This window comes from Abramis brama, assembly GCF_963993115.1.
Source record: "Abramis brama genome assembly, chromosome: 15".
Classification (NCBI taxonomy): Eukaryota; Metazoa; Chordata; class Actinopteri; order Cypriniformes; family Leuciscidae; genus Abramis; species Abramis brama.
Genome location: NC_139977.1, coordinates 5,092,201 through 5,120,032, shown reverse-complemented (window position 1 = coordinate 5,120,032; position 27,832 = coordinate 5,092,201). Strand labels below are relative to the sequence as shown.

The window sequence follows — 27,832 nt, the reverse complement described above, 5'->3', positions numbered from 1 at the left end:
TTGTCATCGTAGGTTCATGTCCACTGTGAGAGACATAATCTAAAAAAAAAAAATCCAGAAATCACAATGTATGATTTTTTAACTATTTATTTGTATGATACAGCTGCAAATAAGTATTTGAGCACCTGAGAAAATCAATGTTAATATTTGGTACAGTAGCCTTTGTTTGCAATTACAGAGGTCAAACGTTTCCTGTAGTTTTTCACCAGGTTTGCACACACTGCAGGAGGGATTTTGGCCCACTCCTCCACACAGATCTTCTCTAGATCAGTCAGGTTTCTGGGCTGTCGCTGAGAAACACGGAGTTTGAGCTCCCTCCAAAGATTCTCTATTGGGTTTAGGTCTGGAGACTGGCTAGGCCACGCCAGAACCTTGATATGCTTCTTACAGAGCCACTCCTTGGTTATCCTGGCTGTGTGCTTCGGGTCATTGTCATGTTGGAAGACCCAGCCTCGACCCATCTTCAATGCTCTAACTGAGGGGAAGGAGGTTGTTCCCCAAAATCTCGCAATACATGGCCCCGGTCATCCTCTCCTTAATACAGTGCAGTCGCCCTGTCCCATGTGCAGAAAAACACCCCCAAAGCATGATGCTACCACCCCCATGCTTCACAGTAGGGATGGTGTTCTTGGGATGGTACTCATCATTCTTCTTCCTCCAAACACGTTTAGTGGAATTATGACCAAAAAGTTCTATTTTGGTCTCATCTGACCACATGACTTTCTCCCATGACTCCTCTGGATCATCCAAATGGTCATTGGCAAACTTAAGACGGGCCTTGACATGTGCTGGTTTAAGCAGGGGAACCTTCCGTGCCATGCATGATTTCAAACCATGACGTCTTAGTGTATTACCAACAGTAACCTTGGAAACGGTGGTCCCAGCTCTTTCAGGTCATTGACCAGCTCCTCCCGTGTAGTTCTGGGCTGATTTCTCACCTTTCTTAGGATCATTGAGACCCCACGAGGTGAGATCTTGCATGGAGCCCCAGTCCGAGGGAGATTGACAGTCATGTTTAGCTTCTTCCATTTTCTAATGATTGCTCCAACAGTGGACCTTTTTTCACCAAGCTGCTTGGCAATTTCCCTGTAGCCCATTCCAGCCTTGTGTAGGTGTACTATTTTGTCTCTAGTGTCTTTGGACAGCTCTTTGGTCTTGGCCATGTTAGTAGTTGGATTCTTACTGATTGTATGGGGTGGACAGGTGTCTTTATGCAGCTAACAACCTCAAACAGGTGCATCTAATTTAGGATAATAAATGGAGTGGAGGTGGACATTTTAAAGGCAGACTAACAGGTCTTTGAGGGTCAGAATTCTAGCTGATAGACAGGTGTTCAAATACTTATTTGCAGCTGTATCATACAAATAAATAGTTAAAAAATCATATATTGTGATTTCTGGATTTTTTTTTTTGATTATGTCTCTCACAGTGGACATGCACCTACGATGACAATTTCAGACCCCTCCATGATTTCCAAGTGGGAGAACTTGCAAAATAGCAAGGTGTTCAAATACTTATTTTCCTCACTGTATATTACAGTGAACTATATGCCTTTCTCCACTGACGTTCTAAGTTGTTCAAAGCGTTTCTAAGGATGCTGATTTTTAGAAGGCAGACTGAGATGGTGAACAGCAACGGAAACATGGTTTGTGTAACATTAGCAACGCATTATTAGCTGTTTGATAACGTAGTCAATAAAAAGGCTAATCATATAAATTACTGTTATGTGTCCGAAGTTGTAAAGAGCGATACTATTGTGCAGTGTTTACTACAGAAAAGTTGAACCGACCGAGTGTATCTCTGAGCTGGTAGGAGTGAATGAAGGCGGGGCTAATTTGCATATTCATGGGACCGTGTATACTAAATGAAGCAAGGGTGTAGTGTCACATTGAAGCTATTTTAAGGCGTAAAGAATTTGTTTTCAAGGAAAAAAAGTTTACATATATAATTTTGGTGATCAAAGATGAGTTTTAAGGGATACATTTATTGACTACAGGGGGACTTTAAAGATATTAAAGATTAAAGATACTGTGGTACTTGGATGTACCTACCTGTGATATTTAACTGTACTTGATATGCTCCAATTAGGGCAGGGGCTTGGGCCTATATAAAGGAAGTCGGGTTGACATTTGCATGCAAAAGCTGGTCCTTCTTAGACAGTGGCTTGGGATATGGTGGAAACTTTGAAGGAGGAGTAGCCGACGGAACAGTTAAGGGTTCAGAGGAAGTCCAGTCCACTGCAAAATGGCCCCACAAGCAGTACAGAGACAAGCTGGTGGTTCTGATGCGTGAGTTCCTGAGTGCACAGCAGCAATAGGAGCATGAGAGCTGAGGCCTGAAACAATCCTGCAGAAGGTGCAGCTGCAGCGACCCCGAGTACTTTCGAGAGTCTGCGGTTAGAACTCCCAACACCAGCACCCACACACAGAATTCATACAACAGTGCCTGTTCTCAGACAGGAAGATGGCATTGAGGACGATCTCAGATGGTTTGTGAGGCTGGCGAGAATGTGGAGATGGCCCAAAGAGGAATGGAGTTATCAGCTGGTCCCATTCTCACCGGTCAAGCCCTGAATGCTTAACTTAGGCTGGCTACACACCAAAAGATAATCGGGCTGATTTGGGGCTGATTTCCCCCCTTCTGACAATCCTAGCTATGTCCCGATTATCTTGATGGTTCAACAGATTATCTTATCAGATTTTCCCTTGGTGTGAGGTGTGTTAAGAGTGTCCGAACTTGCTTGGAAGAACGTCGGAGCTGCCCCGATCGCGAATCGTAAATATTCAACATGTTTAATATTTACGATCAGAAATCCTGATGTGTGGGGGGAACTCTGAGGACAAACGCACGCACGTTCTGGAGATTATCACGTGAAACAGAACAATATCCAATCAGAAAGCGAGATGATGGAAGACACGGTCATTCTCACACACACTTGCAGGAAGCTGAGTGTTAAGGGTTCAGTGAGGTTCTGTAGAGGAATTAAATAACTTTTTCTAAAGAGACAATAAATCCAATAAAGAATAAATAAAGACAATAAAGAATGAATATATTTCTGTATAAAAGGTTATATATAATGGTGGGTACAATGTTTTTTTTTCACGTGAATTTTCTGTGAAAATCATTCCAAACACTATCATCGCAATTTCTTCCTGCATATCATCCGCTATGCTTATTCTGAAGTCTCGCAAGATTTTGCAAGATTTCCTGTGTTCACAGTCGAGACTCTGGTTGAAAATCTGTTTGTGTGTGGTGTGTGTTCTCAACCACCACGAGGTAAGACGCAGTATACATCATCTTACATTGAGACTGAATTAAGATGCTCAAACAATACTGGAAGTGCACAAAATCCCAAGGGTGGGGCTAGCCAGAACCAGCTGGGGCACAAAGCTTCCTTCGATGTTCAAAGAAAAGATGATGAGTTATTGTTATGTTTCTAGAGAAGAGGACAATAATTCTGACTCAGTAACTACAGTTCCAGCCAGACAACTTGTCAATGGAGAACTGGTAAAAATTTTGTTGGATACTGGTAGCACTTGATTTTTTTTTCATTTTTTTTTTTCAGAACGATTAACTGATTCACTATTTAAAATAAATAAAATAATAACTAGTGAATTTAAAAACGTAACTGAAATATGATTCAAGTATCATTGTCTTTATTAAACATCTGGTTAAAAAAAGTTATATTCCAAGTGCACCACAGCTGAAGTGATCAACATAGTGTAAATGTAAAACAAATGACTTGTAATTTGTTCAATATCTTTGCAGAAAATATGCATGAAATATGAAGGCAAATACTGTACAAACTTATCTTAAACATATCCTATATGCTCCGAAATAATATGAAATAAGAAAAATGCTAAACATTTCTAAACCAAAAAGTCGACATTGAGTTTTAGATGTCAACCCAAAAATTCAAGGCAATTCAAATTCAAAATGACTAAAAGCAAAAACCTTGTAATAGGCTATTATTAACATCAAATGTTTTGTAAAAACAGAAAATGACAGCACCTTTCATCATGTCACCATCATGCAAACATGAAATATCAAACATACAGTAGTAGTTGACAGGTTAGACAGGGTTTTGGATTCCACAGTTTTCCCATTGTTTGATATGTAAACATGCTCTTGACACATGTTTGGCAGTTGTGCTCACGTCTAGCATTTTCTACAGCATCTTGAGCATGAAACGGCATTCTAAAAACATGGCGCACTATGAAAAAAGAAAATATGCTTACATAATACTAAAAAACATTGAACATACTTAATGAATAAATTAAATACTGAATCGCTTGGCCTAGCCTGCTATGGAGGAAGAGAATGTTTGTTACTGATCAATTGTGGTGAACTCCTGTAACAAGACTCCTTTCTTGTTATGCAGCAACAATCCCGCACTGTATTTTTTGACCACCACTCCCACCCGCAGCAAAGGTAAATCCACCTGCTCAAGCAATATTTGCGTTGGGATCCCAATCCCAATGTAGCCCTCTAGTCTGCTGCATATCTTGATGATGTTGCAGTTTACAGCAAAATTTGGGCAGACCATCTAATGCATCTACAACACACCCTGAAGAAGATCGATGCAGCAGGCCTGTCCTTGAATGTGGCAAAGTGTGAGTGGGCTCAACAGGAACGGTGTTACCGGTGTTCGGAAGCAACACTAGTTACATCACTTACGCAACCGCCACCCACTGTCGATTCGATTTTTAATGTTTGTAATAAAATAATTTAGTTCAGTTAGAGAACAGACACTACAATTAAAAACTGAACGTGACTGCTTAATAAATCGTGAGCCGAAAGAGAGTCACAGCACAGATCAACAGCAGGAGTCTGTCACGAAAGTGAGGAGCTGACTGACAAGATCATGGTGGAATATTTTATGTCAAAGCGAAATGTAAAAGCGTTAAGCGAATTTGTCATTGTATTATTTTGTTGTTGTGTTTTTCATAAATAATAATAATAGGCTAATGAACTAACCATTCAAGCAATCCGCCCCCGAATTGGCAGTCATTTGAAAGCAAAAGTAAGATGCGCACGGCCGCACGGGCATTCATAATGGTGCGTGTGCACTGGTGCGCAGCGAGCAGAACAGAGCAAGCGTTTTCAGTTCATTTCTATGGAATCTCAACTTCCATAGGAATTAATTGAAAACGCTCGCTCTACTCCGCACCATTATGAATGCCCGTGCAGACATTTTACTTTCACTTTCAAATTAGCGATTTAAAAGCCCAAACCGGTGATACCAGTATTACTGGTGTTGTCACACGTCGATTAACCTGTGCGAAAATATCGTCACCGTCACATCTCTAGAAGCCAGCTATTTGGGGTACTACCTGGGCAATGGCAAATTAAGGTCTCAGGTGGACAAAGTATTAGATGCAGTCTGCAATAAAAAGGTTTGATCATTCCTGGGTACCGATGATTCATCACAAACTTCACCACCATAACTGTACCTGCTAAAAGAAAAGATGTGCTCCAGTCAGGCCCTCCAGAGTCCAGACTTTTCTAAATGATCCCCGGTTCAAGTAGATGCCTCGAATAAAGAAATTGGGGCGGTACTGGCCCAGGAACTCAAAGTGGAGGAAAAACATCTCCGGTTACAAATGTAACCATGGTTCCCTGAGAAGGGAATGAGACACTGTGTCTGACGTCGATGCTATGGGGAGTGCCTCAGCATGACTGCATCTGAAGCACATGTGCAACTATTCCGATCCTGATTGGTGCGACATCACCCAGTGAAGCGTGACAGCGTAAGGATACCCGGATCAAAGCAGCATTAACTTCTGATTGGCTGAAACAAGCCACTCCCAGGCATGCAGGAAATATGGCAGGGTGAAGCAGCATCTCGTTCCCTTCTCAGGGAACCATGGTTACAGTCGTAACCTGAGGCGTTCCCTTGCAAGGGAACTCCACGCTGCGCCTGACGTTTACGCTATGGGGAACGAAAAAGTCATTAAGAGTACAGCTCTGGACAAAAGCACTTCCAGTCCAGGTCCAGGCTATAAAACCATATAAATGTGTGGGGGAAAAGAACAGCTCGCTAGTGATGCACTGATCATGGTTATATCCGTGGACACTACAGATAATCAGCTGGTCAGGCAGGCCAAGTAATGAAAAAATTACATTCCAATTAGTTGCGGGTGGGTCGTGGGTGGATGAGAGATTAATCAATGTGTTGATTTTAATAATGACATGGAGCTCATTTCACCGTAAAATGCAACAAACGAGCATCTCTCTTTTACTTTAGTTTTTAACAACAAAGTATATCTCTTCAGGGAAAACTAATCGAGGAAAACAAATGACTCAAGTACCTCCTAGTGGTCATTATATAAAAGAAATATTGCTTAATAAAAATATTGCTTAATAACTTAACAGCTTTAACTAAAATTATACACACAGGCTTACCGGAAATTATTCTGATAAAAGTGTTTTCCAGAATGATGATGGAAATATTAACATGTTTAAAGTGTCTAATTTGCAGACTCATTACGCAGTTGTGAGGTCCACTTGTTTAAGCAGCAATGGAGGCAAAACAGATTCAAATTTCAAAAAGGAAAATTAAAAACAAAACAGAAGGAAAGAAAAGTACCGTGTGGGAGTGTTTTACTATTCAACCAGGATGAATCAAGTGCTGGGTGTATGTGATATGTAACAGATGTGAAGCGCTGTGTGTATATGACAATAAACTAATAAAGCCTATATCCAGCCTTCACCTGGGCTGAATGTATTTCATTTCTCGTGTGTGTGTTCAGGAAGTTGCAGTGATGAAAACTTTGATGGAAACTCAAAATTTGAGTTTGAAGGGAGTAATGTCTGTTTAGGCTATTAAGGATATGTAATTTTGCCAAAGAAGAACATTTACTTTAAATACATTTTTTACTTTTAAATTTAAAAGCATCCCATTTCAGTGTAATATGTTACCATATCATTACGCTTAACACAGAAAATTTGAATACTTGTAATGTGACAATTGGGTGTGGGTCGGGTGCGGATATATAAATCTGAGAAATCATAGGTTCGGGTGGGTGGTGGGTGGATGATTTATTTTTAACAGTGATGTTAGAGCTGATCCGCTCATCTTTACAGCTCTCAGCATCATATCATTCTTGGAGTGAGACTCCCGACAATGAAACTTTAGAAGCTGCCATACTACAGTGGGCTCTCACAAGCAGAGGTGAAGGCAAATCACGTAGAAGGCAGTTATAGTCGTCACATAGGCCTGAATCTGTGAGGGGGATAAACCCACAGAAAAACCATCCTGAGGAAACTCCTGCACTGAAGCCACAGGGCAGTTAACTAGATCCAACTGGCATTCTCTGCACCATTAAGTGAAGACTCTCCACTTTAGAGTGTACTGCTTCCCCGCAGAGGGAGCTCTACAGTTAAGGACGGTCTCAACAACCTTGGCTGAGAGACCATGGGCCCTATTTTAACGATCTGAAACGCAAGTGTCAAAGCGCAAAGCGCAAGTAACTTTGTGGGCGGGTCTCGGCGCTGTTGCTATTTTCCCGGCGGGATAAATGGCTCTTGCGCCTGGCGCAAATCTAAAAGGGGTTGGTCTGAAGTAGCTTCATTATTCATAGGTGTGGTTTGGGCATAACGTGAAATAAACCAATCAGAGCATCATCTCACATTCCCTTTAAGAGCAGACGCGCTTTTTCCTTGGCGTATTGCTATTATAACGGCGGATTTGCCAGGCGCGCGCCAGGAGCGGTTCACAGCCGAGGAAAGCAACGCTCTCGTCACGGCCGTAAAAGAGAGAGAAGTGACATTGGGGATGGAGAAACACACCCAAATTAGCTTCGGTTAAACAGGTATATAATAATGTGGGTAAATGTGTAAGCTAGATGTATGCTTTTATAATAAATTATCTATCTATCTATCTATCTATCTATCTATCTATCTATCTATCTATCGTTTGTAATAATATGATTTGCAAAAATGAAAACTGCTGCTTCTGTGTAGATTAGAGAATCAAAGTTTATGCGCGTTGTGCACGCAATACATTATGGTCAAGCATGCGCCCTTAAAATAGCATAATGAACAACGCGCAACGCGCCACTGACTTTAGACTAGGTTTTTTCTGGCCAGTGGCGCAATTGTTTTATGGAACAGTAAAATAGCACCAGGGATTGTTTGCGCCGGAACACGCCTGAACCGCCCAGGGAGCGCAAGTTCATTCCCTAGATTAGCGACGTGCTTCTGTGGAGGGAAAAGCGCGCTTTGCGCGGGTGCAAAATAGGAATGAAACATGCGTCGGTGTACAAAGTAAATTGCGCTGGGTGCAAGATAGGGCCCCATATTTCAACAGTTGGTCCCCATCAGAGGCCAAACCTTAAGCTTCGACATCTCCAGCCAGGGGTGATAAAATGTGTCCCCGGCCTGAGATAGAAGGCCCCTCCTGATGGGAATCTCCAGAGCCATCAAGGCTAACCTGCTCTGGGGCAGGTTATATTCTGGGTAAGAGGACCAATCAGCAGTGAACAAAGTGACACATCTCTGACAATATGAAGTCACTTCCCCAGTTTCTCATGCTCCAAATTAAAGGTTACTACATATTAAAATATTTCTAAATACAAAATGGTTTTGCTTTTAGCGATGATTATTTACTATAATTATTTTATTTTATTTATATATTGTAATTACTATACCCCTAATCCATTACACATGAGCAATTTTAGTTTAACAATTAATATTAAATGTTTAGTTTAAATATATACAAATAATATGTAATATAAAAAAGATTTGGAATCATATACCAATATAGATTATCAACTATATAAAATATCTTCACAACTTTCAGAGAAAGTTTTCTGTACAATCTATATTGTATAAAGTGCCATATAAATAAATGTGACTTTCAATTGTTGAACTGTGACTGTTCAAAATGACAAACAATTTCATGCCCATAGAAATGTTAACATACTGTATATGCCCATGCCACTGTGCAACCTCACAAGCTCTGCATTGCTATATTTTATTCATCTCTGTGTTGTATAGAGCAGGACAACCCTATGGTTCTAAAAAAAATAAAAAAATAAAAAAATAAACAAGTACGAAATTTGAACAACCTTGTCCTTATAACAAAAATATCACCACTGGATCAACAGTTTTGTCACGTGTATTCAGCATTTTGTGTGTTCTATTGTGTCTAAGAACTCTAATTTTAATGCATTAGACATAGCTTACATTTTAGTTCCATTGATTCCCATTTTCTCTTCCTATGTTTACATCCTGTTTCTATTAGTTTATGTGGTTTTTGATTATGTTCACCAGTGTCTTGTTTAGTGTTTGTTATCTCCAGACTTCTCCAGACAAAATACATATATAATACTTTAGTGACATATTAACTCTTTCCCCACCAGCGTTTAGAAAGTGTTTGATCATTTTTACAAAACTTTTATGGCTCCCGATTTTTTTTATTTTTTTTTATGAATATCTGAACATGTCATATAATAAATAAAAAAAATCTCGGATTACGACTGTAACCCTTGTTCCCTGAAAAAGGGAACGAGAACTGCGTTGAATGACACTTTGGGGGAACGCCCCCCAGCGTAGTGCCTCTGAAGCATGAATGAAACTAAGCCCATCTTGATTGGTGTTGAGTCATGACGTAACGTGTGACGGCATAAGCGGAAGCTACAAAAGAACGCCGGCAAACAACAGAGTTAGCTTCTGTGATGAAGCAAACGCTCCCAGGCAGGGGAAGGCGTGGCGAAGGGACACAGTTCTCGTTCCCTTTCTCGGGGAACAAGGGTTACAGTCGTAACCCGAGACGTTCCCTCGAACTCGAACTGTGTCAAATGACACTTTGGAGGAACGAGTACCCACTATGCCACAACGAGCCCTGCCTGTCCCAGTGTGAAGCTGCGCACACAGGCACACTTAGGATGAGAGCGCAAGGGTGCCAGGTGTAAATGGAATGTCCAGGCTATAAAATCTAATGAAAGTGTGAGGGGTGGCCCATCCTGCCGCATCGCAGACTTCCTGGATCGGGGCCTCTGAAAGGAGGGCTCTAGAGGACGCCATGCCTCTGGTCGAATGAGCCCTCAAGGCCAAAGGTGAAGGCAAACTGCAAACCTGATTGGCCATTGAGATAGCCTGAACAATCCAGTTGCTAATGGTCTGCTTGGATGCAGGAAGCCCCTTCTTGGGCGAGCCGAAACACTCTAGCAACTGGTCTGACTTCCGCCATGAAGAGGACCTCTGAATGTATAATTTGAGAGCTCTGACAGGGCAGAGCAGATGAAGTCTCTCCTCATCCGCCGTCACGTGAGGTGGAGGATGAAAAGCCTGCAGAACCGTAGGCCATGCCACATTCGATGGCACCTTAGGCAAATAGCCCGGCCTGGGATGTTGGATGGCTTTAATGTTGCCTGGAGCAAACTCCAGGCACCCATGTGATATAGAGAGCGCCTGAAGATCTCCTACCCTCCTCAGAGAAGTAATGGCCAACCAAAAAGCCACCTTTAGGGAAAGGTTCTTGGCCTCAGCCGACTCCAGAGGTTCGAAGGGGGCCTCAAACAACCCTTCGAGAACCACCCCCAGGTCCCAAGTGGTACGAGCCGCAGGTCTCATCCTCCAAGCCCCACGGAGGAAACGTACGACCAACTGCTGTCTCCCCAGAGGCCCATCACCCAGAGGAGCGTGGAAAGCCGAAATGGTAGCCACGTACACCTTGAGTGTGGACGGGGTAAGACAAGCCGGGAAGCTATCTTGGAGGAACTCCAGCACTGAAGCCACTGGGCAGTTAACTGGGTCCACCCCATGCTCTGTACACCATACGGTGAAAACATTCCATTTTAGGCTGTACAATTTCCTCGTGGAGGGAGCTGTAGAGCTGAGTATGGTCTCCACTACTCCTGCTGACAGGCCAGCCTCTCGGTACTGTGCCCCCTCAGGGGCCAGACCCACAGTTTCCATAGTTCCGGCCGAGGGTGATATATTGAGGCCTCTGCCTGCGTCATCAGGTCCCTCCTGATGGGAATCTCCCATGGAGGGCCGTCCAGGAGCGATATTATGTCTGAGAACCATACTCGGGCCGGCCACAACGGGGCTACCAAAAGTAGACTGATCCGTTCGCGACGGACCCTCTCTAGAACTCCCGGGAGCAGAGCGATCGGGGGAAATGCATACAGACGCAGCCTCTGCCACGTCTGTACCATGTCATGTCCATGACCGCGCCCCAGCCCGTGAGGGAGTCGTCTGTCGAAACGGCTTTCCGGCGACATGACGCTCCCAGCACGGGGCCTTGGGACAGAAACCAAGCTTTCTTCCACGTAGATAGGGAACGAAGGCATTTGCGCGTAACCCTGATCATGCGGAATGGGTTTCCCTTTGGGGAGAACCCCTTGGTTTTTAACCACCACTGCAGGGCCCTCATGTGCAGGAGGCCGAATGGAATGATGTTGGACGCTGCTGCCATGAGTCCTAACACTCTCTGAAAGTGTTTTACAGTGATGGCTTGGCCTAGCTTTATCCTGGTCACCGTGGCCAGGATGGATTCGATCCGTGCAGGAGACAATTGTGCCCGCATCGTGACCGAGTCCCACACCACTCCCAGGAACGTGGTTCTCTGGGCTGGTGTCAACCAATTGGTGTTTCTTCGTGTTGAGTCTCAACCCCAACTTGAGACTGGGCCAAAATCAGCCAGTCGTCGATATAGTTGAGCACCCTGACACCCTGAAGCCTCAGCGGCGCTAGAGCTGCATCCATACATTTCGTAAATGTGCGAGGGAAGAGAGCTAGGCCGAACGGAAGAACCCGATATTGGTATACTTCACCCCCGAAAGCGAACCTCAGGAACTTCCTGTGAGATGGAAGGATGGAAATGTGGAAGTATGCGTCCTTCAGATCTATCGTGACAAACCAATCCTTGGATTGAATTTGGTTCACGATGATGGGAATAGTGAGCATCTTGAACTTGAACCTCCTCAGAGACCGATTCAAGTGCCTGAGATCTATTATTGGATGCAACCCCCCATCCTTCTTGGGAACTATGAAGTAGCGGCTGTAAAACCCGGACTCATGGAGTTTACTTCTTGTTCCATTACCTGACCCTGCTCTGGGTCAACTACAGTCAAGACCACTCCGTTGAACTTTGGTGGGCGGAAACCAAACTGCAGTCTGTACCTCTTTTGAATGGTGCGCAGAGCCCAAGGAGAAATATTCATGAGATTTTTCCATGCATCAAAATATTTTACCAAGGGAACCAGCCTCTCGAGGCTGGGCTTCGGGTATCAATCGGGATTCGTTCTCGACCCCCTGAAGCGGATCTCCGGCAGGGTTCGACCGAAAACGATTCTCGATAGGTGGATGTGATTGCTGCCTGGCCGCAGGCCTGTGGGGCGGACAGTGCAGCGTGCGTTCGCTGGAAACCGATGTGTCCCGAAGCGCACTTGACGGCAGGAAGTCGACATCGATTTCCTGCGGGCTCCGCGGAGGAGGTGACCTCGATCGCTCCGCCACAGATGGCGCCATCCGCAGAGAACCTAGGCTGGCTAGGGTCTCTTTGACGAAGCCTTTTTAGCCTGCAGGACGGCCCTCAGGTCGCCCTGCTTTTGTTGAGGCTTCACCTGAGAGTGCCGTCTATGCCCCCAAGCTCCTTGAGGGGGGGCTCTAGTTGCGACACTCTCTTTTTGTGCCTGTCTTTAGGCGGAGGAGCTGGATGGCTGTGGCTGCCCACTGGGGGCAGACTTCTTGGATTTGGAGCGACGAGGGAGGTATTGTCTGAAGGCTGCAGACTGTTTTGTCGTCTCCTGAAACCTGTCGACGACGGTGTTTACGGCGTCGCTGAACAGGCCAGAAGGCGAAATCGGCGTATCAAGGAGGAAAGCCTTGTCTTTCTCCTTAATGCCCGACAGATTTAACCATAAATGTCTCTCCGAGACCACCATCGCCGCCATAGAAAGGCCGATAGCACAGGCCGTTTCTTTGGTGACTCTGAGAGACAAGTCTGCAGCCTTCCTCAACTCCGCGATATCCTCCGGAGTTGGACCCTCGCCCTCATCAATATCCTTAAGAAGGTCGGCCTGGTACTCTTGCAGTACTGCCATAGTGTGCAGACTAGCGCCAGCCCGACCCACAGCCATATAAGCCCTGCCCACTAAAGAAGATGTGTCCCTGCAGGGTTTAGTGGGCAGCACCGGGATTTTCAGGGATGATGTAGATTCGGGGGATAAATAGGTGGCAAGCGGCTGTTCCACCCAAGGCATCATTCCATAACCGTTCTCTCGCGCCCCCAAAATATTACTATAATTTAATACAGGGGGGTTGGACACGCGAGAAGAGTGTGGTCTGTTCCACGATTTACACAACTCATGGTGTAAATCGGGAAAGAACGGCAAACCCCGGTGGTGAGGTTGCTCTCAGTGCTGCAGGAAGCGCTCGTCCAACTTGCTCTTAGTGAGCGCTTCCTCTCATGTGGCCAACTGATGTTTAGACGGGCCACTGCACGAGAAACAACCTCCACCAGCTCCTTATATGCGGGGACATGGGGTGGTAAGTCATCCCCAAATTTATTTTTATTTTTTTACTGAAAACTTGTTTTTATTGGAAAACTTTGTGAACATGGAATATTTCCATTAAATAAAATGTATTATATAAACCTGACTGTGCTTGTCTCTACGGTTCTCCAAAAGACCAAATAATAAATGTTTCCATAACAACACAACTTGACCATCATTATTCTTTGTGATAACATCACAAACATTTAGCAAAAATGGTCTTACGAATTGGCAGTGCCTAAACAAATGAACCACAGTTTGAAGGCAACTGTCACAAAAAGGGCAATTAAAATAAAAAAAATGTTTCACTGGGTAAATCCTATGGATAATTTTAAATGAGACCTCTTTGACTTTGTTTGTAATGAAATATTGATTGGGTATAAGACAAACCTTTTTTCCAAATGATATTGTCTGTCAAACGATTCCAATACGAGTAAATGTAAGGCATAAGAAATGCTTCTATCGCTTGTGTTTTGATTCGTGTTTTGATTCTGAGATTCTGTACTATTTCTACCGTTTAACAGTGAAAACACGGAAAGCTGGAAAATTCTGCCAATGGCGGTGAAGAGTTCTCTCACAAATAATGGAAAATTCTGTCAAAGGCAGGAAAAGAGTTAAAAGTGAACAATGTCAATATATAATTTACTTCATTATTTTTACATCGTTTTTTTCATAATACAGCTGTCATAATTAAAGAACCCTTATTCAAAATTGCTGTTTTTAAATCACATAGTAATATAGTAGAGAATAAAATTCTGTTGAAACACAAGCAAGACTTTGGGAACTTTAAAATGCACCTAATTAGCTTTAGTTGTTAAATTTAGCCCATGAATGATGATGACTTTTCTTTTCTTTTTTCCCGAGCAGGATTAAATGTAATTCATGGCTTCTCAGAAAGGGTGCTCAAGGGACATGTTGTCAATTTGTGGAACTGGCACTGGGTAGATCCTGGAAGAGGATCCTGATCTTCCAGCACCTGGTCCAGACTCACAGCTTCTACCTGAGCCACCCCAGCCCCTCATCATGCCTGCCACAGACCCCGAGCCAGCGCACACACCTGCCATGGACCCTCAGCTAGAGGTCTAATCGGTCCTGGAGCCAGCACCCAATGCCCACTCTATCTACCGCTCATTGACCTGTCCATCCTCCACCAGCTCTACTATGGTCTTCTCCTCCACCGGCTCCACCATGGTTGTCTTTACTGGCCTGTAGTGGGGATCTTTTCCCTTTCTGTGGGCCTGGCCCTAAGCCCAACTTGACTGTTTTTGTGGTTTTGCTTGTGGGCAATGGTAGAAGGAAATGGTCAGATTAAATATTTTAACATTTTCAGTTTAAACATAATGGATCAGAAAAAAAGCAGAGTTGGATTAAACTAAGACATACATCTTATTTCCCTGATATTCTCTTCAGGAAATACTGGAGAGGCCACTTTTCTAAACTGATATCTTCCCAGAATTACCTTTTTTGGACATGCCCAAATATAAATTAATGTTTAGTTATTGCTGATATTCTAAATTCAATTTTTTACATGACCCTGAAATCTGATAAATATAGGTCAGTTGTATTTCTAGAAACCAAAACATTGGCTTAATATGTCTGTTGTTATTCTTCTAAATAAAGACTATATAAAACATGCAACACTACGCAAAACACTATAGAACGTAAGCATAAAAAAACCCCATCTGAAATAGATATAAAATTCTAGATGACAATTTAGAATTTTAGGGATGATGGTAATGGTAATGGTAATGGTAAATTATTTGGTATAGCTCTGTGATGGCCAGGATTTAAGCCACACAATTCTTATATATTCATCTTTGCATTTGATCAATAAATAAAAGGACATTACTATATAGGTTTAGTTTAGGAAATTTATTTGTCATTGTACTGAGTCAGTGCACAGGCTTAGTTATTTGGCTTAAGGTTAAAAACATTTAAACTAGTTAAAATTCCACTTTTATAAAATGTGATTTATAAAAACATAGCTCATATTGTTAAAGTTAATTTTGTAATTAAGATGACTTGAAATGTTTAGTACCTGGTGTGTTGTGGGAATGGACCAGTCTATTTGTTTTCATGGTGCTGGCCACCTCCTCTAAATTCAGTGTATGTTTTGTCTAGTGAAAGTTGTTACTTATTGTACCCTGTGAACGGTGATGTTGAATTGTGTCCTCTGTTTGAGAGGCTCAAGCCCAATTATGTCCTTTTTAATTACTGGATATTTCCTGTGATGTAATCTGAATGGAATACAATTTTTGCTGTATGGCCGGGACGTCCGAGGACCTCTTCTGGAGGAAACCTGGAAAGGCGGCCACAGGATCACTGGCTCCCAGAGTGTTGTTTCCTATGTCCTCCAAATGAGGGAAAGGCTTGAGAGTATGACACAACATGCTCACAGGAATTTGATTGAATCTCAGAGTCGACAGCGAACCTGGTATGACAAAAAGGCCAGAACCAGGAGCTAAGGTATTGGTGATGCTGCCTAGTGACACCAGTAAGCTACTGGCTAAATGGCAAGGACCCTTTGAGGTGATTCGGAAGTTGGGGTCAACCACCTATGAGATTGCCTTACCAGGGAAGAGCCGATCCAAACGGGTACTCCACATTAATTTATTAAAAGTGTGGCATGAGAGGTCAGATACCAGAGTGGAGGTCCTAATGCTTCGCCGGGTGGAAGATGAAGAGGAGGTTTGTGAACAGTATCTGCCCATTCCTTATAACGTTACTTTGGACCTTCAGCATCTGTCATTACATCAACAGGCTAAGGTTCAAGGTCTCTGTAGCCCAGAGGTGTTTAAAGAGACACCTGGAAGAACTAGTTTGGTACAGCACAACATAGTATTTTGTGATGGAGCAGTACCTCGACAAAGTAGTTATTGTGTGCCTGAACGGCTCTTGACCTCTCTAAAAGAGGAACTGGATCAAATGTTGACTATGAACATCACTGAACCCTCTCGAAGTGGTGTAGTCCTGTGGTGTTGGCTGCAAAGAAGGATGGCAGTCTCCGTTTTTGTGTGGACTTCCGTTATCTTAATTCCGTCTCCAGATTCGACTCCTATCCAACACCTAGGATTGATGAACTGATTGATCGCCTAGGCCAAGCTAAATGGATAACCACTATTGACCTATGTAAAGGTTATTGGCAAGTCCCCTTGACTGCCCAGTCAAAAGAACTGACTGCATTCTGCACTCCTTGGGGGCTCTACCATTTTTGTTATGCCTTTTGGGTTACATGGGGCTCCTGCTACATTTCAGAGGCTTATGGATCTTGTGTTGTCTGGCCTTTCTGATTACGCAGCTGCATACTTGGATTACATTATTGTGTATAGTTCATCCTGGGAGCAACATCTCCAACATCTGAAGGAGGTGTTCCATCGCATTCAGGAAGCGGGTCTCACCATTAACTCTTCCAAGTGTGCTCTAGCTAAAAAGGAAATGGAGTACCTAGGGTATGTAGTCGGCAGTGGCATACAGCTTCAAAAGATTGAGGCTATCCAAAACTGCCCTCTGCCAGAGACAAAAACTCAGATCCGATCATTCATAGGGATGCCGGGTTGGTACAGAAGATTTGTACCGAACTTCTCTGCTCGTGTGGCACCCCTGACTGATTTGACTCGAAAGAATTACCAGATTTACCAGATACCCTAACCAGATTTGCTGGACAGAGGAAGCAATGGAAGCTTTCCAGGACATAAAGGCTGCTGTATGTGAAGAGCCAGTGCTTTATTGCCCTCATTTTGGAAAGCCATTTGTGTTGCAGACTGATGCCTCTGATATTGGCATTGGTGCAGTGCTCCTTCAGGGTGAGTCAGACAGTAGACATCCAGTGGCATACGTCAGCAGAAAGCTGTATCCAAGGGAGGTACGGTATTCCACCGTTGAAAAGGAGGGCCTGGCGGTAAAGTGGGCCTTAGATACCTTCAGGTACTACCTTCTTGGTAGAGAGTTTACCATTGAAAACTGATCATCGACCATTGCACTGGATGGGCAGAATGCAGGATACCAATGCTAGAATTACCTGGTGGTACCTTTCTATGCAGCCTTATAAGTTTAACATCCAGCATGTGCCCGAGAAAAGTACACAATTCTTATATATTGATCTTTGCATTTGATCAATAAATAAAAGGACATTACTATATTGGTTTGGTTTAAGATCTTTATCTGTCATTGTACTGAGTCAGTGCAAAGGCTTAGTTACTTGGCTTAAGGTTAAAAAGATTAAAACCAGTTAAAATTCCTCTTTGGCTACAATGTGATATATAAAAACATAGCTCAAATTGTTAAAGTTAATTTTGTAATTAAGATGACTTGAAATGTTTAGTACCTGGTGTGTTGTGGGAATGGACCAGCCTAGTGACAAAGATTCAAACAGGAAGTTGATCTGTTTTATGGGAATTCTAAAGGAAATGAGACAGTACCAATTTTGATGGGGGACATAGGAAAATGTGATGTCTTGATCAATGTGATTTTTGTTTAATAGAATTCTTTTTGCATTAACTAAAATTTATCCATGGCTCTAAATTGAGTTAAATGTATTGTGTTCATTCCAGGGTTTGTGTTGTTTTTGTTGTGAAAATTTGTGTGGTTTTGTTTCCCCTTTTTTGTTTTCATGGTGCTGGCCACCTCCTATAAATTCAGTGTATGTTTTGTCTAGTGAGAGTTGTTACTTATTGTACCCTGTGAACAGTGGTGTTGAATTTTGTCCTCTGTTAGTTTGAGACGCTCAAGCCCAATTATGTCCTTTTTGAATACTGGATATTTCCTGTGATGTAATCTGAATGGAATACAATTTTTGGCCTTTTTCCTCTCTAATGAGGCTTGATCACTTTTTATCTTGTGTAAGCAAGATTTAATAAACTGTCACAATTGAAGACCACTTTGCTCCCTGGTTTGTGATGATGGACTAATCTTTTTGTTGTGATTTGCTAAGGCTCATGGCAGATCCATCACAAGCTCTCTAATCTTTCTAATAAAAAAAAAAAAAAGCCATAAAATACAATCATAAATAAAATGTATTCTGCAAAGATTGGTCAGTAAAACCAAACAGTAAACTTAAGGCATCTGGTTACAGTAAAATGTAATAAACAATGTTAACTTTCAGTTTCTAATGTAATAATGTTTGTAATCATGTATTTGAATGATAATACAGTACACAAAATTACAAAAGCTGTCACCGGGGCAGTACCCTTTCAAAATGTACACCTTTGTACCTAAAGAGTGCATATTACTACCTCAAAGGCACATATTGGTCCTAAAAGTGTACATATTAGTACACTTTTGGTACATATTAGAAACTTTTAACCTAGAAATCTGCTGGTGAAAGAAAGAAATACTATATTATTCTTTTTTTTTTTTCATAAAATAATTTGTCATTAGAGCATAACTCTTACCATGTTGATGGCATTTACTGGGCCAATACTGTTGACAAACATGTCTGCATGGATCACGGTTGGTTTGACTGTAAAGAGCAGTGGAGAAAAACAAGGAGAATGTAAAATTAGTTCAGTTATCTCAGAGTACATTTAAAAGAGGTTTATTAAGGTAATGACAATGTAGTAAGTCTGCACCTGCATTTCTTTTGTGAGTTTTGCTTGAAAAAATGGACCTGCTATCTTTCATCTAATTCAATAAAATGTATATGATATAGGCATCCAAACATACACAAGCACAAATAGTAAATATCTGAAGTTTAATTCAACATTAAAAATGTCTAAATGTTTTTGAATAAGCTGTTTGCAGTTTTGTTTTAGCTACTGATTGCAGGTCATGACAGAACACTTAGTACACTAACTACAGAGAATGAATGAATGAATGAGACTATAATATCAGCAATATTACGGCATCTTGGCTGTACTGTTTGCAAATAACGAGAGTCCAGTGCTCTGCCGTAACCAAGCTGTCACCACCATTTAGCATCAGTTGTCATTTATAGACTAGCCAGTGTGAAACCATGGCATGTAAAAAAGGTTAGTTTGCAGGTAATATGACAGGATGTTAAATGCGATCACATGTACATGTACAATAGACAGTCATGCATGTAAACATATGGTCATTGAGGCTGTAAGTGGGACATAAAAAATGATTATTTTTACAAAGAAATCTTTGTTACTTAGATAAGTTGAATAGCTTGCTTTTTTTATGCATGTGTTTCCAAGAGAGCATTTAAGTTGCATTTATTTAAAATCTGCATTTATTTTACAGCTGGATTTGGCTGATGCAGTGAAAAATTTGCAATATGATTACACGTTTTTCCATTTTCTCATCTTTCTCATATTTTATGGAGCTTAAAATATGACAATATGATTTGAATTTGAATTGTGTAAATTTGAATTATTTACAAGTGAAATCTAACAAAATTGAATTTTAGGTGGTAGTTTAAATAGTTCTGAATTTGATTTTTTTTTTTAAACGAATATTGAACATTTGAAATTTAACAAATTGAAATGTTTTTATGGCTGAATTTTATAGACATGTATTTTCAAACAACTAGTTTTTTTGTTCTGAATTCGTATACTGCAAATATTCAGTTTAAAGCGTCTTCACAGCAAGGGAAATGTTTGGAATAACAAGTAGGACTGTGTGCGGCACAGCTTGCCCTTTATATTGTACAGCAGACCAATTAAATTAGGCAGAATCACTTTTTATATGTTTGGTTGACTGTGTTTCATTTTGATAATGAACAGTCTGCGATATGAAGCAACGCCAGAACTGATAGCCTACTATGTTGTGTGAGAGCGCGATGCGCGAGCGCCATCACTTGGATTTGTTCCACTGCTGGGAAATAACTTAATACTCTGTTATTTATAGTCATACAGATAATATGACATCATCCGAAACAGTAAAATGTATATTTTTATTTGTGTACATTCAAAATGACTACAAAATATCATGTCATTGAAAAATAAATAAAACAACATGATGCGCTGCTTTAGCGCGTCTCGGTCTCTTTAGATCTTTCTGGCGCTCACCAAAAATGAACCAAAATACAGAGAATAGCCTTCTTGGCGCGCCTACTTTTGAAAGTCAACATTTAGATTATTTAACGTTAAATGCATTATATATGCCTGAGTCACTTTGGAATAAATCACAGCGTGTTTCATGATAAAACGTGACTTAGCCTATAGGCTACAGTCCAGAAAATAGGCTATAGGTTATAGCAAATTCAGACCAACTGCTGGTCTACACAGAGAAAAAGCCCTTTCTAGGCTCTTCTGTTGTACCGAGCCATTCGTTAGTCTAGTTGTTTGATGAGAAAATTAAATGTAGCCTATAGTTGCAATACACGCGTTTTGTAAGCTCCGTGCAACTGCAGCAGTGGACTATTATTACTAGAATATTAGAAATCTAATACTCAAGCTGTTTTCTCATTTTTCTACTCTTAATATTAAATAAAAAACGACTGAACGAAAGATACACAGATTCTCTTGAACCACCACCGCGTTTGCGGCAGAAAACTACTGCAGTGCAGCCAAAATGCTCTGTTCGACTTATCTGAGATCCTTTACTCTTCCCTGTGGATGACCTGTGACCTACTTTCTGAATTTTTGAACTTGAATTTTTGAGATTGAATTTTAGAAAACTGAATTTGAAGTTCCGAATTTCTTCATCTTGAAAACTTGAATCTGTATTTTTTTAAACTGAATATTTGCAGTATACGAATTCAGAACAAAAAAACTAGCTGTTTGAAAATACATGTCTATAAAATTCAGCCATAAAAACATTTCAATTTGTTAAATTTCAAATGTTCAATATTCGTTTAAAAGAAATCAAATTCAGAACTATTTAAACTACCACCTAAAATTCAATTTTGTTAGATTTCACTTGTAAATAATTCAAATTTACACAATTCAAATTCAAATCATATTGTCATATTTTAAGCTCCATAATATTTTCAATGTTTTTGTCACAACAAATATTTTCTCACAACTTAATTTTGTCATGTATTTGTACTATGGCTGTCAACGCTAACTCGTTAACGCATGCGATTAATTCAAAAAACTTAATGTGTTATTTAACAATTTGACGCAAATTTATGGAAGAAAATTAATGACAAATGTTTTTGAAACAAAAAAGCTTTTTAAATTGCTCTACTTGAACAAAAAAAATGCATTGCATTAACCCTGCTTGCATTTTAATGCATTGTATTTTTAGGGATTGCATTTTTATGGGCTGAAATTCAACATAGTTGTATATTTGTGAATATTTCAATTCAAAACATTTCACACACATTTTCATTATTAAAAATTCAATAATCCATATCCACCTTTCAAATTTCACTTCCAAATTATTAATTCCATTAAAAATACAACCTATAATATTCAACAGGCAATTTACGGTCCATGTCATTTCGCTTCCACAAATTCAGTGGTTCAAATTCTGTTAGTCGGCTCACCAGCAAGGTGGTGCAGGCACATGTTGACGAAGACCAGAGCAACGGGTAGAGAGAGTCATTCATTCATTAAAACGGATGTGCAGAAATGGAGCAAGCGGTAAGTATAGGCTATGTGTTGATTATCAGGGCCAGTATGTACACGGAAAGATGAAAAAGACACAGAAGCTGTGTTTATGTTTAATTCAATGTCTTCACGATTCGCAACATGATTACATGTTTTTCTATTTTATCATCTTTCTCATATTTTCAATGTTTTTGTCACTACAAATATTTTCTCACAACTTCATTTTGTTATGTATTTTTACTATGGCTGTCAACGTTAACGCGTTAACGCATGCGATTAATTAAAAATTCAAACGTCGACTAGTAAAACCTTTAGTCAAAGGCAGCCCTACCAAGCTGACATCTTTAAGTTCTTAGATTAGGGAGCTCTATGGAGTTCAGACAAGTGACTAATGACAGTGACATGACGTGAAGGCCAAGTATGATATGTTGCTTTGTGCCATGAAGCTGTAGTGCCTGAGACAGATCAGACACACAATAATTTGTTATATCTTAAAGATCATCTACATTTTGATGGAGATTACATGGAATATGTCCTTTGCTTTAGTGTAGGATTTCTACCACCTGCTGGAAAACAAACACTTTTAAACAAACAAAACAAACACTGGAATTACCATTATAAACAGTAGATGGCAGCAGAGGACTACTCACTAATATACTTATTTTAACAGGATTTGCTTTTGGAGTCATATTTATGATTACGGTGAAACCTGTTAATGGTGTTATAAAGAGGAGACTTGGAGTAATCATTTTGTTTCCTATCATTTATTTCAAATATCTGTAACAAAATGTGTGTGTGTGTGTGTGTGTGTGTGTGTGTGTGTTTAAGCATGCTTAATGTGCTAAATTTTACAGATTAAACTTTTAATTTCTGTGTGTGTCTTTGTGTATTCTCCATCGAGGATTTGTTATGTGTAAGCCCTACATTTCTATGTGTTCTGAATTGTGGGTTTATTGTTTCATTCGGGGTCGGCCTAGACCCCAACAGCATAGAAGTGACAAAGGTCCTAAAGCACTTGAACCCCGATAATTGCTGCTCACAGCTATATTTATTAGGGTTTCAAGCACAAAGCGTTTAAACCCTATTGGAATTTTAGGGATTTTTAGGGGATCAAAGGCGAACCCAAGTGTGAAGTGCCAAAACCAAAATCTCAAAGATTGTGTTACTTTCACATACAGTACACATTATAGACTAATTCAGATGAAATAAGTGGCAACATGTGTCCCACTTTTTCAACTGTGTGGTGACGGAGAATATGTGCTTCCTCTGTCACAAAAGAGCACACGTAATAGGCTGGTGTAGGTGAAGCAAGTGGGCAATACCACCACTCGCGTCCCACTTATTCATCTATTGCCTCTCCGGTACTGGATGTACGGAGCATGAAAATGGGCTGTTACAGAATAGGAGAGCAGGCAGTACAGCTTCTCGCTTCCTTATCTGTCGCCCTCTCCGCAATGTAATTTCCATCTGTATTCACTTCTTTTAGGCTGGGCTGAAAAGGACAAGTGAGCAATACTGCACTCTCGTCTCACTTCGTTTTTGGCCAGTGCCCTACAGTACAGGCAGCTCAGGGGTGGTAGCGATATGCTCCTTTATTGAATTGGGCTAGTATAGATGAGGACAGTAGGCAGTGCCGCCACTTGCGTCCCATGTCCACATCTGTCGCCCTTGCCAGTACTTGGAGTTTGGTGGAGGCTTAATGCTTCCAATGGAATTACCCTTGTAGGTTCCACTTTATTCAACAGTCCACTTTAAACATTCTACTAACTATAAGTAACTTTTCAACTACATGTCAACTAACTCTCACTTATTCTTCCTCGTTTAATCCTTTATGATTGGGCTGCACGGAGGATGAGAATGGGCATTGGCGCCACTCGCATCTCATTCCCTTATCTGTTGCCTCTCCAGCATGGTCTGGAGGTGATAGTGTGGACATAGTGAAGCTGCTATGTTAACATGGTTTCTGGCAGTTCACAAGGAGCAATGGAAAGACAGAGCATAAAGGTGGGCATCGTTGCCATTGCCATTTCTGCCTTCTCTGCCAGTACTTTGACCTTATTAACCTCATTAGAACCGGGTAACCACTAGCTGATAGGGCCACTTGGCTAACAGGTGGACTTTCTCTGGCAAGTCTTTTGGTAATGGAGCTCTTGGAGGAAAGTGGTTGTTATCGCCATGGCTGCCCCTCTTTCTCGTTGGTTCCTTTCGGATGATGGAGGTGGGGTGTCGTCAGGCAGGGTCTACATACCATTTTGGATGGTCTGTAATAGAGATCAGGAGGATGTGGAAGCTGCTATAGATTCTCCATTCTTAGTACTCACTCAGAAAACTTCCCGAACGCACTTTTGAGATTTTCCTTAGGTAGAGCAGGCAGTTGAGAGAGCACAGTTCTCTCCTGAGGCATCTTCCAGTTTATAGAATGGGTTGCTTAATTCTACACTCCCTTCAGTTAGGATACCCATGAGAGCTAATGGCCAAGGGTTCGGACAGTCAGGATAGCAATACTTTGGTCTGCCCCCTTCATTGGGAGTTATGGAGTAATTTCTAAAGTGGAGAGCTAGCTCTCTAGCTAGCTCTGCCATGGGTCATTTGGGCTTGGAGGTTAGTCCCATTTCCCTAAAAAGGGGAAGATTCACCTGTGATGTCACCTTACTTTGGTAGCCAAAATTGCAGTGTATCACACATGTTTCAGACACTGGCTCGCACAAAGCATTCCCATAGCGTCAACACCATGACGCAGCTTCTTGTTCCCCTTCTCAGGGAACGGGGTTACATATGTAATCTAGACGTTTTGGAATGTGGTGTCTAAAATAAAGGAATGTATGTAGTATAAGTTAAAGTTAAGATAAAGACAACGCAAACAAGATCCCAGTTGAATGAATAAATCAGAGAGATATTCCCACATCATATGTAAGAGCTTTTCACATAATATCTGCTGTATGCATGGACATTAAAATGTACACTTTAACAAACATTGAATCCTGAGTTTCTAATAGAGAGGGAGTTTGGTGGAATGATTTTGTGGCAAGCCTTTGTGGCAAGCAGGATGGTGGCGTGACTGATAATGAGTGTCACTTGTGCGCCACACTTGTCTCGAGTTTCTCACGGAGGAGCTTCGGAATGGTAGCATAAAAGGAAAAGCGACGACAGTGAAGGATGAGAGAGGACCAGGCCTGGACTTTACGTAATGTTTTGTTTATGTGTGTGCGGCAGTCGTCCGTGAGGGGCTGTTTTTGTGTTCTTTTATTTTATATGATTAAACTTCAGAAAGTTTTGCCGGTTCCCGCCACCTTCTTCCCTAATCAACAAACTTCAATACACTGGTGCCAAAACCCGGGAATGAAGGGGGGACGCGCTGTCGGAGAGAGCCCTTGCTGCATGGAGGCAGCATGGAGGAGCGGAGACCAAGGTGGTGGTGTTGGAGCTACGGATCGGGTGAGACGAAGAGTTCGCTGCTGCGCTTCTGGGTTGAGGAGAGGTGGACGCTGTCCGAGATGGAGCGGAGGAGTCTGCGCCGTTTGCTAGGAGGCCGGAGCCTGCTGCTGTCCGCCATGTTTGGGGACTCGCAGGGAAAGGGGGACACGCTGCTGGCTGCCCTCAACTGGAGGAGCCATCGCTGTCCGCCAGAAGGAGGAGGAGGAGGAGCATCGAGCCGTCCACCAAAGGATGTCCAGTACCATTGCATGGTACCACGAGTGAGAGTCTCTCAGCTGGTTGAAAAAAGAGTTCAGGTTCAGGAACCAGACCAAATTTTTTTTCCCTTTTCTTGTCGCTCCTTATGCTTCCGTCTCCTTTTCTTTCGCCTCGTCTGTCCTTACCCCAATATACTGCGGCCGCCGTGACTGCCCCCCCCGAAGATGGAAGGTGGAGTAGAGGGCAGTTTCGTGGGTACCCCCGGCCTGCAAAGGGCGATGGGGGTATGTGGTAGCCAGGACGAGGCTGGTGGCGTGACTGATTATGAGCGTCACCTGCACCCGCACCAGTCTCGGGTTTCTCACAGAGGACCTTCGGAAGCATAAAAGGAGGAGCGACAACAGTGAAGGACGAGAGAGGACCAGGTATGGACTTTACGTTATGTTTTGTTTATGTGTGTGCAGCAGTTGTCCGTGAGGGGCTGCCGCTTTTACTTTCGTTTTGTGTTTGTTTATTTTATATGATTAAAGTTGTGAAACGTTCGCCGGTTCCCGCCTCCTCCTTCCCTTATCAACGAACTTCGTTACAGCCTTGTACTTTTGTGTTTATGTATTTATGTTGTGTTGTAGTATTGTTTTTATTTCATACAGTAGGTTAACTGCAAATGTTTCAACAATGATTTTGTCTACAGCATGCATTTCGAAGCAGTTAATCATTTAAATTATGGTTAAATTAATAATTAATTCAACAACATATAGCCAACATAACACTTTACTCATTTGGAAACTAATTCTAGTAAAATGCTATAGAATTTGCGCTTTCTTTAAGAGTCTGAAATGCATCATAACTTATTCAAACAAATAATGCTGACTGCTTTATTTCCAATGGTGCATGGTAAACTTTGAATTTTAATAGGCATACAATATAGTGCAATATAGTAAAAGAGGCCTGTATTAATTATGATTGTATAAGGCTATTCAAATCAATTTCTGCAACTAATCACACATGTTCATGTTTAATATTTCCTCTGTAATTGCGTACATGAAGAAATTACCAGTTACCTGTGTCTGAAGTGTGCAGTAGACACATAAGCATTATAAGCATACCATAAGCATTACAGATAAAATCTAAAGTAACAATTCATTTAAATACGTTTATCATAAAACTAATTCTGTGAGACTGAGCAGGATTGATTTTAGTTCAATGTTTTGGCTTTAAATCAATGATGCCCTCTGTCGGTAGGGATAGTAAGATGGCCGCTCAAACACTTCCAGTGACTTCAATGCCTGATGGCAGTTTAGAATGCAATGAGTAATCCAGTCATTATACAGATCAGTGGTGCAAACTTAAATATTTAATAAGGTTCAGAACTTTTGAAGATTAGATACAGTATGTATTTTATCCAGGTGTTAAAGGTGAAGTATATAAGAAGTTTGTAAGCCAATTGTTTATTGCCTACTATTAGTATGCAATTTATGGGTTTATGTCCCCCAAAAGTGTAAACACTGTGCTTCCCGGGAACCATCAAAGCATTGTGAGTGGTCCATTCAGATCTGTCAATCTTTTTCCAGCTCAACCTATAGCGAGAGTTTAGGGCTTGGCTACTTTAGCAGGCTGAGCCAGAGGGTTTAGCCAGTGTTGCAGGGCTGGACAATGCGACTAAAAATAGATGTGTGAGAACTGTGAAAAGCATTTAGGAGCATGTGTCCGATTTGAAAAAAAAAGAAAAAAGTCAAAAGCCTACAAAGTCATTGCCGGATAAGGCAGCGAGACAACTAGTCAGCTGTCTAAGTTTTCTGACGCAGCCATTATGTGTGTATCTTGTCTAACACACCTAATTTAGAGCATTAGGAGAGACCGTTAAGAGAGAGCTCTATGATTTGAGCGGTCCAATTTACAGGTTCCCTACGCAGTGTTCACTATTCCCTGAGAACAGGAAAATATAAATAATACATAGTGGGTCTAAAAAAATAATTGCAGTAGTTTTTCCCAAGGTGGTACCGAAACTTACAGCAAACCATGATTTTTTTACTGGTAAATAAATTATGCTAAATTTTCATTGCGCCCCTAAAGTTTTTTAATATGCTCATAAATTTTTCTATTTAAAATTTCAGTTTAAAAGCTTTCTCTTTTTGGAAAAAAAGTAAGCGTCAAGCTCTGTGTGGGATTATGTATTATGCGTTACATGGGAAAACACATTCAGATTCGATTACAAAAGTGCAAGCCAAAATTCATTGC

At 41.4% G+C, this 27,832-nt stretch overlaps 1 protein-coding gene across 3 annotated transcripts in view; it reads right to left on the bottom strand.

The window, feature by feature from the left end:
• gabrg2 (gamma-aminobutyric acid type A receptor subunit gamma2) overlaps positions 1-27,832 on the bottom strand; it is a 107,553-nt gene that overhangs the window by 65,570 nt on the left and 14,151 nt on the right. For all 3 annotated transcript variants that reach the window (XM_084138011.1, XM_084138010.1, XM_084138009.1), the window contains exon 3: positions 18,896-18,963. In XM_084138011.1, coding sequence (XP_083994137.1) covers positions 18,896-18,963 — 68 coding nt within the window. The remainder of the gene's footprint in view (positions 1-18,895; positions 18,964-27,832) is intronic.